Raw genomic sequence first — 20,073 nt, forward strand, 5'->3', positions numbered from 1 at the left:
GGCACTTTAATTCCCCAATATAGATATAATTACTTTACAATTCTAAACACTATTCTAGTAAATTAAAGAAGTAAATGTACTTCTTTAGGTGCTAGTCTTCACAAAGGAAATACTTTATTCACTTGGTGGAATGGCTTCCTTGATGCGCATACATGTATTTATCTGATGCCTGAAATACAACATGACACAATGGAAACAGCACAAACTTTTGAGTTAGATAGATGTGGGCTCAAATCCTGGCCCTCCTATCTCTGGCTCTCCCTGGCCATAGCACAGATTAAATGAAACTGAATGAAATAAAATATGTAAGGAAGCAAGTTATAGCAGCTGCCACAAAGATAATATCCAATAAATGCTATAGGTCTTTTACTCTTCCCTTCTATAAGTCAACTGTATAATCACAAAATTTGTTTCAAAGAAAAATAATCTATGTATAGCAAAAGTATTTCTGGCCCAAACAAGAGATTATCTCACCTATTACAAGCAGCATTCAGGGTAACAAAGCACTGATAAAACAAAACAATCTGGGTAGTTCTTTATAGAATTTGTGATAACTGGACTTAAGTTATGAAAAGAGACTAATCCCTACAATTTCTATTTTAATATTTAGCCTAACTATGCAATAACCAAAAAATACTAACTTTAATGTTCAAAAGATCACTAAAACCTTTAGATTGAACACTTAAAATTTTTGAAAATAAGTAAAGTCAACAATCATAAAAAAAATAATGTGCTATCCTATATGTTTACATTAGAATATGTTGTTACTGACTTGCCATGTACTTTGAGGTATTTTCCAAGCAGTGGTGATGGGTTTGCACTGATCTACTTGCATCCTTGCCCTGTCCTCCTTGTAATCAAAGATTAAAAATCAAAAGGCTACTGGTTATGACTATAATATTGTTTGTGGCCAAGAGATAGACACTATTCTTCCTTGATGAAATATCAAGCGACGTCTGTGAGAATCAAACCATAGATTTTGGCCTAATAAACATCAACTCTATAAGCTAACTCTTCTGGTCTAAGATGGGAAGACAAGTCATAATATTTCAGCATTCATATCATTATAAAGCTATCTTTACATGATATTTTGGAAATTTACCAAAATATCAATATTTAAAACAATATTCTATATGCATAATTTACCAAGGATTGAGGTTTGACTTCTCTCTATATGCCTGATGCAACTAAATAAAATAAACTCTTGGCATGAATGACCATTAAAGTGTAAGGCTTCTGGTAATTTGTCATTTAGTCAGATTGTGGATTTGACTTGCATATGCTGAGAGAGTAGTGTACAAGATCAAGATAATTAGCAAGTGAGAGAACCTAAATGATTGCCCAGCATTAGCGTATAATTACAAAGTCCTCAGGAAGTGATAATAACTTCCTTTATGAAAAAAATGCTCATTAAGTGAGCCTAAGGATAAGTAGAAAATACAATTAACTTGCAGTATGTGGCTATGGACAGAAAACACATGACTCTCAATAGAAAATAGACTCTACAAAAAAAGTCAGTGGAAAGGAAGACGTAAAACTGTTCCTCTTTGCAGAAAACATGACTGCCTATGCAAAAATCCCAAGGAATCTACAAAAAAATTCCTAGAATAAGCACGTTCAGCAAGATTTCAGGATAAAAGATGAATGCATAAAAACCAATTATATTTCTAGATACGAATAATGAACAAGTGAAAACCAAAATTAAAAAGGCAATAATACCACTTACAATTGCACTTGCTCCAAAGAAAATTAAATACTTAGGTATACAATTAACAAAACATGTACAGAACTGGTATGCTGAAAATTACACAATCCTGTAGAAAGAAATCAAAGATGACCGCCCTAAATGGAGAGGCATACCTTGTCGATGGATTGGAAGACTCAAAATAATAAAGATGTCAATTCGCCCCAGGTTGATCTGTAACTTTAGTGCAATTCCTATCAAAATTCCAGCAATGTTTTCTAGACATGGACAGGCTTATTAAAACATTTATATGGAAAGGCACAAACTGTAGAAGAGCTAAAACAATCTTGGTAAAGAAGAATAAATTGGGGGAAATCATTCGAACTGATGTTAAGTCCAACTATATAGCTGCAGTAATCAAAACAGTGTGATACTGGTGTGGGAAAAGACATAGACATCAATGGAACAGAAAACAGAATCCAGAAATAGACCATCCAAGTACAGCCAGTTGATTTTTGACAAAGATGCAAAAGTAACTCAATGGAGGAAAAACAGCCTTTTCAACAAATAATACTGAAGCAACTGGATATCCTTAGGTTAAAAAAAATGAACATTGACCTAAACCTCACACCTTATACAAAAATTAATTCAAAGTGGATCATGGACTTAAATGTAAAACGTAAAACTACAAAACATTTTTTTTTTAATAGGAGAAAATCTTTTGGCTCTACAGCTAGGCCAGGAGTCAGAAGAAAAAATTGATAAATTGGTCCTCATCAAAATTTAAAACATTTGCTCTGCAAAATACCCTGTGTAAAGAGGATGAAAGACAAGCTACAGACTGGGGGAAAAACTTGCAAACCACATATCTAACAAGGGGCACATTTAGAATATATAAAGAACTCTTAAATCTCCACAGGAAAAAAAAATTCATCCAATTAAAAAATGAGCAAAAGACATGAACAGATATTTCACCAAAAAGGACACATGGGTGGCAAATAAGCACATGAAAAGATATTCAAAATCAGCCATCAGGGAAGTACAAATTAAAACCACAATGAGATATCACTACTGCACACCTATAAGACTGGCTAAACTAAAAAAGTTACACCACCAAATGATGGTGAGGATATGGAGAAACTGAATCACTCACACATGCTTGGTGGGAATGTAAAATGGTACAGCTTCTCTGGAAAAGTCAGTTTCTTCTAAAACTAAACATACATATGACCCAGGAATTGTACACTTGGGCATTTATCCCAGAGAAATAAAAATTTATGTTCACACAAAATCCTGTAAACCAACATTTATAGCATTCTTATTTGTAACAGACAAAATGGAAACAGCCCAGATGTTCTTCAGTGGATGAATGACTAAACAAACTGTGGTACATTGCTACCATGGAATACTACTCAGCAATAAAAAGGGACAAAATACTGATGCAAGCAACAACCTAGATGAATCTCTGGGTAACTATGCTGAGTGAAAAAAGCCAATGGCAAAAGGTTACATACTGTACAGTTCCATTTACATAATGTCCTCAAAAATGACAAAATTATAGAGTTGGGAAACAGATTAGTGGTTGCCAGGAGTTAGGACTTTGGGGAAGGAGATGAGGTGTGGTTATAAAATGGCAACAGGAGGGATCCCTGTGGTGATGGAACTGATCTATTCTTTGACTGTGGTGATGGTTACATGAACCCACATATGTGTTAAAACTGTACAGAATGAAACACAGACAGACAGACAGACACACACACACACACACTATATCCACAAAATGTAACAGTAACATCAATAACACATATGTAAACAAAGCAATAACAACAAAAAGCCAGGAACCTGCACCATATTTTTCATTACATATTCACAAAAGGGGATTCACAAGGAATTTTGTGATGTATCCCACAAGAATGTCGAGGATCTACTACATAGTGATATCCTTTCTTAGGGAGAAAATGAGGGAATTTTCTAAGAGAACCAAAACTAATCTCTTAAAATGATAAAATTTTTATTTTAATCAGTTTTGTTTTGTTTTGTTTTGTTTTTTTGGCTGCGTTGGGTCTTCGTTGCTGCACGCCGACTTTCTCTAGTTGCGGCCAGCGGGGGCTACTCTTTGATGCTGTGAGTGAGCTTCTTATTGCGGTGGCTTCTCTTTGTTGCTGAGCACAGGCTCTAGGCACATGGGCTTCAGTAGTTGTGGCACGTGGGCTCAGTAGTTGTGGCTCGAGGGCTCTAGAGCACGGGCTCAGTAGTTGTGGTGCATGGGCTTAGTTGCTCTGCGGCATGTGGGATCTTCCCAGACCAGGGCTCGAAACTGCGTCCCCTGCATTGGCAGGCGGATTCTTAACCACTGTGCCACCAGGGAAGCCCTCTAATCAGTTTTAATACTCATCTTTCTAAAGTGTATTTCAAATACCCCCCCCCCACCTTTTCATGTGGAGTAGAGAGAACATAATTAACTTTTGCCTGAAGATATCGGGATAGAATTATGATCATCAATTGTTATACTGTGCTATAATACAGTGATGTCTTTGCGGGATCCTGATTCGAAGCCATTTGCCCCTACACTAAATGGCCCAAAGCCTGCTCTCAGCTTGCTGATTCTGTCTACTTTTCCTCTGTTAGTCTATCAACTAACATGTAAAACAGCAGCATGTTGGAGCCCACAGGGATTTCTGAGATGACCTAGTCCAAGGGGACATCTTTTGCTCAGTATCACACAGTAAGTTGAATCATAAAGGCAGGAGTATAACCCTGGTCTCAGTGTGGTTCTCAGTGTGCCGGCCTCCAGCAGACACCCCTTTCCTATTTGCTGCTTTAAACTACTATAGTAGGAAAACCAGAAAATAGGGTTGTCAGAAATATGTATTCAACAAGGTTTTTGATTTAAGCCAGTGGGTCCTGGGTGATGAATTCTCATATAAAGTAAATCTTTGTGACAGGTATTCTGGCCCTAGCCCTTTTCATATAATGCCAAGTTTGTGGTCATGATCCAAAAGGTTAAGGATGCCATAGTCTGGCTGGGGCTAAGAAAGGTACTGTTATTCCTGTTTACTCATGTTTGTAGCACTTATTATAGACAAGTGGATTTTCTGTACATTCCCCCACTGGATGCTCTCAGGGCTCATCCTGCTTACTATGGCATTAATAACTAGCTACCCTTTCCAAGTAAATGAAGACATACAGAACATTATCCCAGTTCACCTCTTGTTCCACTCTCTAATGGGCAATGAAAATATATAGCAGAGTCCTACTTCTCTGTTTTAAAACAAACCTTCCACCACCAATCTTTCATCACTTTGAGAAGTTCCAAAAATGAAACTGAAGAGATCAGAAATAAAAAACGAGATGATTTCCTCTGCACTCAAAATCTGTCATTTCAGTCACTGGAAACCATAAACACTAATTGTCATGAAGCATAGAGAAATCACAGGCCTTGAAATAGCAATAGTACCTATCAAAGGGCCTGAGTGTGACTGTCACTATATTCTAGTCAAGTAGTATTCATAGACACACAAGAAAGTTACCAAATATTTATTCCTGGTTTCATTAAAGCATATGAATTTTCAGTTGAGATCACCTTCTGTTCTAGATCTGTCTACGCTGGGTCTAAACAATATCAGAGAGTTATACCTTTCCATACTGAATGCCATTTAGCATTATGCAAATTATAATCTGTATCTGACATTTCAAAGGCTGTCCTTTTGCAGAAAATCATAGAAAATTAACTATGTATTAATGGCAGAAAATGCTAGTCACCTGACAGATATGAATATAGGTTAAGAAATCAACCACAGGTTCCCCAACTTTTCAAGGGCTCAGGTCACGCTTACCACTGTGCCACAACAAGGATATGTATGATGACAGTACACATCCTGAAAAATTTCTAGTATCTTGGATTTTAAGTTTTAATTACTATTAAAGAGCTTAAGTCTGATTTCTAAATCCCTCAACTCCATAACTCCATAACAGTTGCACTGAACTATGTGATTGTTACCTTTCAGCCCATCAACCATGTCATCTGAAAAAATAAACTATTCCAATTGTTTTAAAACAATGAATTCTTTCACTCAGAAGGAGACACTGAAAACATTACTTCCCCCCCACTTCTCTCTTGATTTACAAAAATATGCCCCCAGATGTCATGGCCACTCAATTTGATTTTTTTAATTCAAAATTATAATTTTCCATTTTGCTACACTGAATGTTATCTAAGAGTTAGAAGAACACTGAATTAGGATTAAAAACCCTTGGGCTTTAATCTTGGACTCCACCACTATCTAGCTTAGGTATGGCCTTGACATTTATCAAGCCATGTGACCTTCAGCAAATTAAACTCTTTGAGCTCCACTAAGGACTCTGTGAAAAATCTAACTAATACTATTTGCTCTATCCTAGCACAGGACCATTGTAAGGATCAAATAAGATAATGTATTTAAAAGAGCTCTCGGGACTTCCCTGGAGGTCCAGTGGTTAAGACTCCGTGCTTCCACTGCAAGGGGTGTAGGTTCGATCCCTGGTCCGGGAACTAAGATCCCACATGCCACGCGGTGCGGTCAAAAAAAATTTTTTTTAAATATGAAGTAAAAATAAAAGAGCTCAGTAAGTTATAAGTCATTAATATATTATCTAAACAGAGAAAACTGAAAGTTTTATTTTTTTCTTCCAGTTTTATTGTGATATAATTGACATAACGGCACTGTATAAGTTTAAGGCATACAGCATAATGATTTGATTTACATACATCATGAAGTGATTATCACAATAAGTTTAGTGAACATTCATCATCTCATACAGATACAAAATTAAAGAAATAGAAAAAAATATTTTTCCTTGTGATGAGAACTCTTAGGATTGACTCTCTTAACAACATTCATATATAACACACAGCAGTGTTCATTATATTAATCATGTTGTACATTACATCCCTAGTACTTATTTATCTTATAACTGGAAGTTTGTAACTTTTGACTGCCTTCATCCAATCCTCCCCACACCCTGCCACCACCATCCCCATTCCCCCACCCCCGTCTCTGGTAACCACAAATCTGATCTCTTTTTCTATGAGTTTGTTGGTTTTTGAAGTTTAATTGCGACAACATTGATGGACCTAGAGGGTATTATGCTAAATGAAATAAGTCAGATAAAGACAAGTACTGCATGATATCACTTATATGTGGAATCTAAAAAATAATACAAATGAACAAACATAACAAAACTAATGTTACATTTTTAAAAATGCAAACCAGCATATCAAGTAGACTTGTAGCAACTAATGCCATATAAATTCTTACTGCTGGCTTCTTCTGAAGACATGAATAAGAAGTCATGAACATAGTTTATTGTAAATAAATACTTTTCATACCTGGCATAACAAAACACTTCCACATGTTGAATGGTTTTGTCCTTCCTGCTAAGAGCAATAGCTTCTTCATTTTCAAGGATCTTCTCTTGCCACGGTGGGCATTCATTTACAATATCACTGTTTTCCTAAACAATATACAGATAAGAAATTGTAATTAAATTGGGTACTCTGAACCTCTACTTTTCTGAGAAAATTTATACCTTTCTAAATTTACGCTTTTCCTCTCATCCCATCAAAATGCACATATTACTTATTAATAATAAAGTTTTTGCATTTTGTTGTTAAAACAGCAGGCCCCAAATTACTTCGTTCTGCTTACTTTCAGATTTTTGAAGGTTGGTCACTAGCCGTGTCAAATTTTGATTATATGTAAAAGTATTTTTGAAAAGTACTCAGCCCAATATAACTAAGGACTTTATAATAATCGACCTGAATATTTTATATTTAGAAATACAATAAAAACAAGAATGTATAACAAAGTATATAAACTCTCACTATGGATTGAAAGTGGCCCTTTAAGTTTTTCAATAATTCCTAATTATATTTTATGGAGAAAGTTATATGATACAATATTTGAATACAGGGGATTTTTGAAGATGTCAAGATATACCTTTTCCAAAGGTCAAGGATCAATTTTTAATCTGTTTAAAATTTTAATCCATTTGTTACACATCTCTCAGAGAGAAAAATTTTTTAATGTATTATATATACTCAACAAACTAGTAGTGAAATATAACTACAGTAGCCTTTGTTTCAAGTAAATTCACCTCAGAAAATTTCTAAAGTTACAGATTTCATAAAGTAGGACAATAATTTTTTTTAAAAGGCTGCGTTGTCCTGAATTTAATATTTTAAGCTGAAGAAAAGTAGTGGCAGATAGCTCTTATTATCAAGTGTAATTATTAGACAGCATTAAACATCCCAACATAAATAGAAGAGGAGGTGAAGTACAGGAACTTTGAACATATAGACAGGGGTTAGCAGCCTGAAAAAAGAACTATGGACCAGGGACAGAGAGTGAAGGGAAAAAGGAAATGGTGACAGAGTCAAGATGTTGGAGTAAAAGAAGCATTAAAATAAAAGAAACATCTACAAAAATATTTTGTTTTAATAAATCTAACCCATTACCAAAATTTATTTTTTTTAAATCCCTTCACTCACCAAAAATTTTCCATTCAGACAATTAGGGTATTTTTGTTGTTGTTGTTCTGAGAATCTAGACTAAATTTTTGCATGGAAGTACTGAATATGCCTCAACATGAGGTGATCCTCACACACACTTCCCAAGGATAAGGTTCAAAAAAGGGTTTCTGATCAACATAAAATATTTGAGGCATATTCATTTGAACAGTTAAATGAATCTATTTATAACATTTACTTTCTTGATTTATACATAGTTTGAGTTATTGCATGAAATGTTACTTTACAAATATTGCTTGTTTCTCCACACTCTCATTTCATACAATAATAAGATTCAAACTGAATCTTCAGTGTACCTTCAATGTCAATGTCTTTGTCATCACTATACTTTTTAAGTCATATATACCATTAAATCAATCAAGAAAACTAAAATGCTTAGCTTGGTACATGGTAAGTGCTTAGTTAAGTCTTAGCTGTATTATTCTTAGTTAACTGAATACAATTTTCTAGAGTCTATCATCCTCCTTTCCCAAATGTCTAAACCCTTTTGAGATACAGCAGTTTCTGATTCTATGTATGATGCTCTCAGTAGGAATTCCATTTCAAGCCACATGCACCATTTACATAAAATTAGGACAGTTTTTTTAATGTCTCATAAAAACTGGTAAACTGCATGACAATCAACTCCCCATGTTAAACGTACGCTGTAAATGATCTCTAAAAACTTCTTTACAATGATATCCAACAGTTGTAGTAGTGAGATCCTACCCTTAGGGAAAAAAAATTACTAAATTTATATTGTTTCTTTCCTTGCGTTTTGTTTTTACTGTCAGGTATGATTCTGTCAGGTGACTTCTATAAATATGCAAAACCACCAATGACTGAGATCATTTCAAATTAATGTATCTTCCCCAAACACTTAGGTTTTTTTCCAAAACATACTAACTGAAAGAACAACTAGTAATATGTGAGATTTTATAAGGACTGAAATATTTTTTCTGAAAGACTGTTTGGGAGAAAAAAAATCTTGCCTGATATTTGGGCGTACAGAGTAATTAGCAAATGGTACGAAACATATACGATTTATTCTTCAGCCAACGTTAGCTGTTTATACTTAAAAAGTGAAATCTACATTTTAGAGGTATTGGAAAAATATTAGCTGAAAAGGTGACTGCACAGTTTTTGTTAAATAAGTAAATAAGTTATCAATCCTATATTACAGATGAAACAGTGTCTTCTTCAATGCAGGGTTATTATGTGACACAAAATATAACCTAGTAGATTAAAAAATCAGATAAGAACTTTACCTGGTGTTCCTTTAGCCAGGACAACAGTCCTGAAAAGCTAAAACTGGCCCAGTTTCCTCCATAGTAGCTTCTTCTGTAACAATAAAAAATAAGAGTAAAGAAAAGGGTATATAAAAAAATCAAGTCACTGATCTTCATCCCATGTCATCTTCAACACTGCTACCCCAGAGTTCAAAAGCACATATAATAGGGATATTGAGATTAGAGGAGACAGTAGAACAAAATAAATAGAAGTGGGCCTTTCAGATCTCAAAGTCAACTTTTCATTGTATAAGGAGTTAAAAGATCGCTTTGGCCTCCTTAGAGCTTTCAGCACTGATCAAGTGCCACTGGATCATGTGATTGTGAACATCCTGATATGGTCACTGAGCAGTATATTTGTTTTAACATAAACAAATCTCACTCCTGGGTTAATAAAAATGGCTGGGAAGAAAATCTTGGTAGATCTCAAAGAAAGCCACTGGAAAAAACTGCTAAGTTTTCCACAAGCAGTAAATATCCACTGCTAGCACCACCACCAAATCCATCTCCCATGCCTAAATAAATAAATAAATTTTGTATATATACATATATAATTGGCTACTCGAGATCTACTGGAAGGCCCTGTGCCATTCTAAGCCTTCAGGGCCACAAATAAAAGTAGATCCTGGGACACAGTCATTCACATCAAGACTTCTGTGATAAGTATAACAACAACAATATTTCCACTGGTAATTGGGTAAACTATTCTTCACTCCACAGTCCTGTGAAGATCACTCCGTTTTAGAGAACCCAGAGGTCTCCTAGCTAGGATCAGGTAAACCTTGTAGACACTGGACTTCTGATTAACTTCTGTAAGTAGCAGACTTTTGGCAACCAGAACTCTCAGCACTACATACTGGGCTTCCCAAACCTTGCAAAGCTCATCAAGTTATACTGATTCTTTGTATGATGAGCCCCAAAGTACACTCAAACCCACCTACAATATCCACTCTAGTTCTGAGAGATTCTTGGTTTTGTTTACGTTTTTGCTTCTCTGTATCCTTCTCTAATGAAATAAAAATCTATAAAAGGTCTTTTTTAAACAAAAACTAAAACCTTTAAGATGATATCTAAAATTACTCATCCATAATGCTACTGGATATCCTCTAAAAATTCTGATAGATTTCTCCTCAATCAACTCTTGATTGGTCTCAAGAACAGTCAGTTTTTACGCTCAAATATTTTACCAAAAATCACTGCTTGCTCTAACAGAGAAAATGGTTAAACTGAACACCTGTGAAAGTAGGTCTATTAATACAGATGACTACTTTACTTATAATCTGATAGTTCTCTTGGGGATGATGCAAATTCCTACACTGTCCAGATCTCTAGAGAGCTTTAAAATTTAGGCAAAATTTCAGCTATACTAACAATTCTAGGTGTTGGAATCAAGGAAGCCTAGAAGCTATGATCCCTTGGATCAGAGACAACAGTGGGAGGAGAAGGTGGGCAATAGCCAGTATAGAGAAGAAGGAGGGAAAAGAGAGGGATGTTAGAGTTTTCCCCTGGCAAATTTATACTCTCCTCTCCCTTGCCTGAGAATAATACAGTTCTGCCATCCCTTCCCATCCTCTAAATATATCACTCAACAAAACTATAAAATATCCTGAGTGTTGAAAAAAATAACCCTGAAGCAGTGATAAAAAAACACTGTCTTTAAATTTTTTGTTGAGATATTTAGATTTCTTTTAAGCCACCATAAGGTCCTAAGTGAGAAGCTCTGACTACTGGGTGAAAGCTTCAAGACCTAAGTAAAATTTTTTAATGGCTACATCAATTTATAAGTAGTAAATATATATCAGAAATCTGACAATCAGGGTAGACAAAGGCTTCTCAGACAGGACACAGAAAGCAATAAAAACTATCGATAAATTAGAATTCATCAAAATGAAAAACTTTTCCACAAAATACGTCATTTTAAAAAATGAATGGGCTAGGCACAAAGTAGGAGAAATATTCACAAAACATATCTGACAAAGGACTGGTATCCAGGACATAAAGAACTCTTTCAACTTAAAAATAAGACAAATATGCAAATTTTAAAGTAGGCAAAGGGTTTGAACAGACATTTCACAAAGGAAGATAGATGTGGTTAATGAACATACGAAAAGGTGCTCAACATCATTAGTCATTGGGTAAATACACATTAAAAATGAACATGAGACACTGCTACACATACACCAGAATTGTTAAAATTAAAAAGACTTACAAGACCAGGTGTTGGTGTGGATGGCCAGAATGCTCACACATTTTGGTGGGATTAAAAAATGGTACAAATACTTTGGAAAACTGTCAGGCAGTTTCTTACAAAACTAAACATATACCAACCCTATGACCCAGTAATTCCATTCCTAGGTATTTACACACAAGGAAAGCATATGTTCACAAAAGAGCTGTACAAGTTTTTTCATAGCATCTTTATTCATCAATAGCTCCAAACTGGTAACAATTCAAATATCCATCAATAGGAGACTAGATAAATAAGCTGTGGTATATCCATATGATGGATACTATTCACTAATGAAAAGGAACAAACTACTGATACAAATATAACAACGTCAATGAATTTCAAAAAATGTTATGCTAAGTGAAAGAAGCTTTGCCCCAAAAGAGTGCATTCTCCATGATTCCTTTTATATGAAGCTCTGGAACAAGCTAAATTAATTGATCTGTGGTGAAAAACATCCTAAGAGTGGTTGCCTTTGAGGGTGGGAGTAAGGGCAGGAATTGACTTTGAAGGGGCGTGAGGGAACTTTCTGGAGCGATGGCAATGTTCTTTATCTTGATAAGGTTCTTAGTTACACAAGTGTATGCGTTTGCTAAAACTTATTAAATGGTACACTTAAGATCTGTGCATTTTCTTGCAATTTTATCTCAAAAAAAGAACCATAAATAACTAGTTAATGATATGCATGCTGAAGTGTTCCAGACTGAAGGTACTGGACATGTACAACTTACTCTGAAATGCATAAAACAGTAAGATGGAATGATAGATGGATAGAAAAATCAATAAATGGATAATTATATAATAAAGCAAATACAGCAAAATGTTAGTGGTAGAATCTAGGTAGTGGAAACATAGCTGTTCACAGTGCAATTTTCTCAACTTTTCTGTGTATGTCTGAAAATTATCACAATAAAATTTTAGAAAAACAAAAGTAATCTAACATGAGTTTTCAAACACTGACCACAATGTGCCAATTTCCAAGATATTTTCTGCTATTATTAAAAGTCTTAAAAAGCTCTAAGAAGGGCCATCTTGCTGTTTCTTTCCATTATTAAATGACCTGAGGTCAGTTCATGGTCAAATTCTATTTTCCTCCCCTATACTTGGTCATATGGTTTTTGACAGAGCTAATTGGTTCTAGTATTTTTCCATGCAGCTCCTATTTTCAACTTTTCCTGTTGATGTGCTCTTAACATCAGCATCTGGTGATCTCATCCAATTATGTATGTAAAAGGTGAAACATGGTTTTCATTACTGTGGTCTTTCTGACAAAAGAGGGTAACATAATTATTAATAAACTCACTATAAAACCAAAGCAGATTTTGACTAAATTCATTTTGGTATTTGCATGGTTCTAAATATTGTTTACAATACCCTAAAGAGAAAGCCAAAGAATTTAGGTATCAAAATCATGACAAAAAGAAAAATAAAAAATCAATACAACATTGTAATATGCTCTCTAGAACATTATTGCAATAGAAATAGTAATAATTAAAGCCCACCAAATATTTTCTTAAATTTTATCTTTAAAGATACAGCTTCAGAATTCTGACATTCAAATTCAATTATAAAATACTATTTCTACAGTCTTTAAAACTGTTTCTGTAATGAATAACAAGGCTAAGTTACTGGTTTTGCTTTTAAAACCATAGATACAATTTATTTTAAGGACAAAGTGAGAACTTCCTGACTGAGGAAAAAGGGGAATGGAACATTTTCTGCCAATTTTGTGTCACATCTGTCTCTGTACATCAAGTAAAGGAAAAAGTAGTTTATGATGAAGGATGACGTTTATCTCTATTGCCAGGAACACTATTTTATATGATGAAAAAGACTTCCTTAAAACTAGAGTCTCTCTGTGAAACTAGAGAGTGAGTATTCACAGTATTTAAACAGCAAACATAAAACAATTATCTAAAGCCCTCTCAAGTTTCATGATGGAAAAGTGACCTATAATTTTCGGCTAGAACAGTAAAAATCACAAACGGACATTTTTATTTTCAAAGGCAGAAAAGCCCAATTATCACAATACTGAGGTACAGCTTTGCATTGTGTGAAATATTTACTTCACAATTGTAGAAAACATGGTTTTAATCTTTCTAAAGTTTCATAAAGCTTACTCAAAGTAAAGCTTACTCAAAGTACCAACTACGTTTTTCCAGACACACAAAGGAAATGAGTTACACAACTGTCTTCATTAACACCAACCAGTAAAACAGAAAAAATAGTATCAAAAGAGTAACAAGAGATTTCTCGTCGTTTACATAGTGTTTAATGTTAAAGCAACATCACTTTGCTTAATGTCTACTAACAGAAAAGAAATACATTACAGGTAGACATAAAGAAAGTTGAACTGTAAGAGAAGGCAGAGGATTAAACCTATTAATTAGAGCCTATTAATTAGATCCTAACAATTTTCTATTGTGCATCATAATTACAAATCAGTATTGAATATTTAGCAACAGCCATAGTTACATGATGCTAAACTACATCCTGTATTGGGAAATGGCTTCTGTAAACAAGGACAAGAACATTGACAAAAGATAGAGCTACTGACATTCAGGCACATTCATCTGGGAACCATTTTAATTATTAGGAAACTGAGGGTTGAAAATGTTTTCAGGAAGGTAGCAGATGGAGTCCAAACCTGCTCAACAGAAAAGAGAAGCAGCTTAGCTCAAACTCTAGATGCCCCTATTCTATATTCACTGCTCCTAAATTCCTTTTCCTAGATAGTAGTAATACCACCTTCCACTGACAGCATCTTTCATTTTCAAAATCGTTTTCACAACTATTTTCTCATGGATTCTTCCAACAATCTTGTGAGGCAGATAAGGGTGTTATTTTACAGATGAAGACACTGAGAACAGTCTATGTAGAGATTAAGTCAGTTCAGGGCCACACAGCTACAACTGGCAGGACTGCCACTGAAACTTAGCTTTCCAAACCCTAATCCTGTCCACTGCAACATAAACAATCCTAAACATCTAAGCTGGCTAGCAACATTTAGACCATAGGATATTATAATGGTCGCTGTGGTTTAATGAAGCCAAACACTTAGATATCAAATAGCACCTGGACCCAATTACTAAATTCACCTTTTCCAAACTGTATCCCATCAATAACATGGGCTGTTAACAGGTATTCCAAGAAAAAAGTTACAATGACAAAATAAATTTGGAACATGCTATGTTTAAAAGAGTAAAACCACCAGAAAATGGTTTATTTATGGTAGACCTTCTCAGCACCATTAAATATGTTAATGTCTGTTCTCTCCAAGAAGGAATAAATTCAGTTAACCAATGAGCATTTTTTTTTTTTTTGAAACAGCATTTGGCTCAACAACGTATTTTGAGAAATCCTGGCTTAATTCATGTTAAGGGGAAGAAGAAAAATAGGTACTATATATGTTGAGCTTGTCATTTTCCATTCACTATCTCATTTAATCTTCACAAGAATCCTGAGAGATAGGTGCTATAATTATCCCCATTTTAAAATTAGAAGGAAAAAGAAAAAAAAAAAAACAACCATGACGTTGAGTATCTTGTTTTAACTCACTCAGCTAGGAAATGGCAGAGCCTGCCCTTAATTAAGCCCAGGGCATATCAGGCTCCCAAGCCTATGCTCTTTCCACTATATAAAACACTGTCTGCTATAATCTACAAGATTGGAATATTGAAAATTATAAACATAGGCACATAATACAAATCTTGGAATCTGACTTACTATAAGTAAAGGCAGTGGGATCTATTGATATTTACAGACATTAGATGGGATGAAGTCTAATTTTTGTTTTGTTTCTCCAACTCATCTGGATAATGAAAATGGAATAATAACTTCATGACTACATCTATTCTAATGCCAAACCTGGCGGGACTATTCATTTCTAGGACCTAAAATACAATCAACTTTATTACGTAACTCATATTTAATGTGCACAAATATCTTTCTGTATATGATAGGAGTAGGAAAACAACAGTGTGGCATGTCTATTGTATCAGTTTGCCAGCTATACACCATGCACACTGAAAGAGGCTCTATTCTATTTAAATTTGGTTGTAGTATTACAAAGAACCATGACATGTTTCTGTCTTCCTTGTTGACAAATAACAGAACAGCTTAGGGAATATAATAGACTTACCCCCTACACAAATTCTCATTTACTAAAAGCTCCACATACCTGATACACAAGAAAGTCAAGCTCCTTTCACCATACCCTCATTCTAAGATCAAGGAAGGTCAGCCTCCTTGGTAGAGTATGCAGATGCAGTTCTAATGTTAGAGAGGAAGACCAAGCCCTTACTTGGTTTTTAGAGTCCTATAAAGCTATAGGAAGCTGCTTTGGCAATCAGATCAGTCTGCCAGAATGAAATGGCAGGCTGTGTTCCCAGTCATTAGGGCTGGAGAAGAGACCTTCCTATGTTTACAGTTATTAGTCATTCCACACTAGTCCACCCATTCAAATCCATTTTTAGACAATCAAGCCAGGTAGACGAGTGGGTAATGTACAAAGGCTGCCCTCAATTCTTGTCTTCCTCTATGATCTCATCTATTCCTACTGACTCAATCATCACTTCTCTACCAATGACTCACAAATTGTCATCTCCAATCTGGGCCCTCTGGGGAGAGCTCCAGACTCATAGCTATTGATATTTCTGTACTGAAAATACATATCATGAGTCATTAGCTTACTGGACATCTCCCTCCACTAAATATCCCAGGTTAATTTTAATCTCTACAGGTCCCAAAGGCAAATTTATTATCTGTCCCCCACCCAAAATTTGGTTTTCCTCTTGGTTTCCCCATTTCAATAAATACCAACACCATTCTCACAGCTGCCAATGCTAGAAAATCTTGAACTCACTCATCATCCCTTCCTCATTTGTCAATTCTAGTTAATTTCTCAAACCCCTTCTATCTTTGGATCCTTACCACTGCTGCCTTATTTCAGGCCCTCTCTCTTATCCCATTTTTTTCATTAGCCCCCTCAAAGGTTTCCCTGCCTCTAGTTTCTTCCCTTCCAACCCAACCTTCACATTACTGCCATTGTGATCAGGTCTTGGCAGACCACATTATGTCATTCCCTGGCATAAAGATGTTTAATGGCTTACTAATGCCTCTAGAGTAGAGTCCAAAATCCTTGGCATCGCTCTAAGAACCTTCAAAACTTACTGTCCAGCTTTATGTCTAGACATCACTCTTCTCTGCCATGCATCCAATGCATTAGCCACAACTACACAGTCAACACTGAGTCAAGTGCCTGCATGTCTCTCTGCTTTTATTAATGCTATATCCTGTACCCAAGGTTATTCCATCACAAAACGAATGGTGGAACTAGTCAAACCAGCCGGAACTACTCAAATCCAGTATCATTTTCTCTGTGAAGCCTTCAGCTCTCCAATATATAAATAAAACTGATCTTTGTGCGTCTAGAGCTCTGCACATACTTCTGTAAGAGCTGTCATACTGTCTTCTTTAATGTGAAAAAAGAAATTCACATTTATTTACAGGTATAACAATTCATGCATTGATAAAGAGGTAGTAATATGATTGCTTTACTGTAGCCCAGTATAACCGATATGATTGCTTCACGGTAGCCTAGCCTATACACTAATGAATGAATCATTATACAATTTTTATCTGTCATATTGTCTTGTAATTAGACTGCATGAGTGTTTCCTCTGACTAGACCAGGAGAAACTTAAGGGCAATAACAGCAGTTTGGTCATCTTGGAACCCTTAATGCGTGGTCATAATTGTTAACTAAGAGGAGTAAATGCATTGTTATTAATCAAGGCTTCAGGATCAGATGGACCTGGGTTCAAACCCCAGCTGTGCCTCTTACTAGCTGTGTGACCTCAGCCAATAACCTTACAGTTACTCTTTAAAAGCCTCAGTTTCTTTATCTTAAAAATAGGAATGAAAGCACCTAAAGCAGTGCCTAGCACATAGTAAGTTATCATCCTCACCCCCCCCATGCCAAGTGTAGACACAGGAGAACACGCCCACAGGAGTCTCCAGTGCCCTTTTCATTGGCAATTAGCGAGTCCAGTGCCAGCCAGGCATAGCTAGGTTCACTGACAACCCTGAGAAGGAAGAAGAGAGAGAGACAAGAATGGGGACTGCTGAGAGAACAACAGAACTGACAAGTCAAAGGATTGAAGATTGTTGACCCCCTCTCCCTTCTTCCCTATCCTCTACTTCATAGTCACAGCTCCTAAAATTTACCCTTGCTTTGCCATGGAAAGGCAAATCAAACTCCAGTTTCATTAATGGGGAAAAAAAGGGAAATTAGAGTGATAAGAAAAAGCTTTAAGCTTTATTGCTGTCGATCACTCTGCTTCCAGCTGTCAAGCTGATTAATAGTCTTCAAAGCTCCAAGGAGCTGGTAAGAACAGTTGCTATTTCAAAGTAAAAACAAAATGCACAAAACCCTCCTTTTCGAAGGAGAAGGAGGGTGAATGATAAAGAAATTGCTCAAGAGGAAGAAGGTGGGGGGGGGAAGGAGAGGTAGTGAAAAAATGCATACGTACATTCAATTATCTTTGCCTGTAGTTTTCTGGTCTGTGTGAAACCTATCCTCATTCAAACCCACTGAATAAAACAAGTCAAAGTTAGTAATATCTAGAGAGATGTTGATATATCATGATTTCTGCACAGAGCTATCTCAATCAATCTAGCCTCTGTTTGAGCTCTATAGGAAAAACATCCTCCTTACGCAAGAATTGTCATTTGCAAATGAAGCTCCTGTCATACAGATTTCAGTGACCTAAAGATAAAATGACATTTCTGTCTCAAAACCATAAAAATTCACAAATTGCTTCCAAGGATTTTTTTTCCCCACACTGCCCTCCAAAATAAAGACTGAACATATTCCCAGTGATTCCAAAGTAAAAGCCTTTTAGTGAACCTGATACATATGACTGTCAGACCTTGCTGGCCACACCTCAATTTTTTACATGTATCCCACTGGTCCCTCACAGGGACTCTTCAAGGTAGGTGGTACGCTACGCCAATTTTACAGTTGAAGAAAACAACATAAGTCACATAACTAATCAGTGACAGAGTAACAGCCTGAATTGGGTCTCTTGATCATCAAACCCAGGATTTGTTTGTCTTCCAACCCTACAGCTTATCTTAGTGAAAGAGCATAGGCTTTGCAGTCTAATGGACCTGGCTTTAAATCCTGGTTCGTCCCCTTAATAGAAATGTGACATTGGACAAGTTATTTCAGTTCTCTGAGTTTGTTTCCTCATCTGCAGAAGGAGAGAATTTATACTTCTTTTAGAGAAATATAATAAAAATTAAATAGCTTAATATTCGTAAAGTACCTAACACAGTACTGAGCAAATATTCAGTAAATGGTAGCTATTATTATTACATCACGTTGTTTGTAACAGCATACACCATCCTGAATACTAGATTACGTTAAGCAACTGAAAACTACTTTCACTCATAAATTAGTGCCACAGACCTCATGAAATGTCTTTAACATGGGGGAACAGAGAAAGGGAAAAGCTAGGGTAACACTTGCTTCTTTGATACATTTTTCTCATCCTTACAGGAGACAGAGTGAGGTTTTCTTTCTTTCATCTAGGTAATAGAAGGTAAAAATAAAAATTTTCTTCTAAGTGAGGTTACATTTCTTTTACTTCCCTATCCCTTTATGGTAGTCTTAAATCTAAAACCTTTCAAATATTTATCTTTGAGCTACCTTATTGACATATGTGCAAGTATTCCAGTATAAGAGAAACAGCCATGTTGTTTTATTTTTGCATTAAAAAAAACATAAACAGACCTGAATTTTCACAAACTAAAACCACTAAAAAGAAACTTCACAATAGGATTAGCTGTTGAATCAATACTGGTTCCTTTTTTTAGGAGCCAATAATCATTGAACCATCTGAACAGATTATTTTTGTTCTTTCACTGCAGAAGCAAGGCATCAGACCGAAATTTTTCACACAATTCCACATATTAATTTCCAGGGCAGAAAAAATCATAAAATTCATTTGACACACAACTGCAGATGCAATTTCTGAGGTGACTCAATGAGGTAGAGTTCTATTAAGCCACACAAAAAAATTCCTCTAATAAGAAGTCACTTTAACTCTTTCTATAAAAGGAAAATGATGCTAGTTCTCAAAGATTTTTATAGTCCCATATCCATGGTGAGAAGTCAATAAGAAGTTATTGTAACCACTCCCATTCAAGCCACCCTCCTACCACCAAATCTAAATAATGCCCCCATTACTCTCTTAGAGCACTACCCATTTTTCCTTCATAAGCACAATTTATAATATAAAATTTAAGCATGTTTAATGTC

General features: G+C 35.5%; 1 protein-coding gene across 2 annotated transcripts in view; it reads right to left on the minus strand.

Moving 5' to 3' along the window:
* Window positions 1-20,073, minus strand: part of CHM (CHM Rab escort protein) — a 182,341-nt gene that overhangs the window by 128,947 nt on the left and 33,321 nt on the right. For both annotated transcript variants that reach the window (XM_057538845.1, XM_057538846.1), the window contains exons 3-4: window positions 9,500-9,572; window positions 7,053-7,177 (exon numbers count right to left, since the gene is read on the minus strand). In XM_057538845.1, coding sequence (XP_057394828.1) covers window positions 7,053-7,177; window positions 9,500-9,572 — 198 coding nt within the window. The remainder of the gene's footprint in view (window positions 1-7,052; window positions 7,178-9,499; window positions 9,573-20,073) is intronic.

This window comes from Balaenoptera acutorostrata, chromosome X, assembly GCF_949987535.1.
Source record: "Balaenoptera acutorostrata chromosome X, mBalAcu1.1, whole genome shotgun sequence".
Lineage (NCBI taxonomy): Eukaryota > Metazoa > Chordata > Mammalia > Artiodactyla > Balaenopteridae > Balaenoptera > Balaenoptera acutorostrata.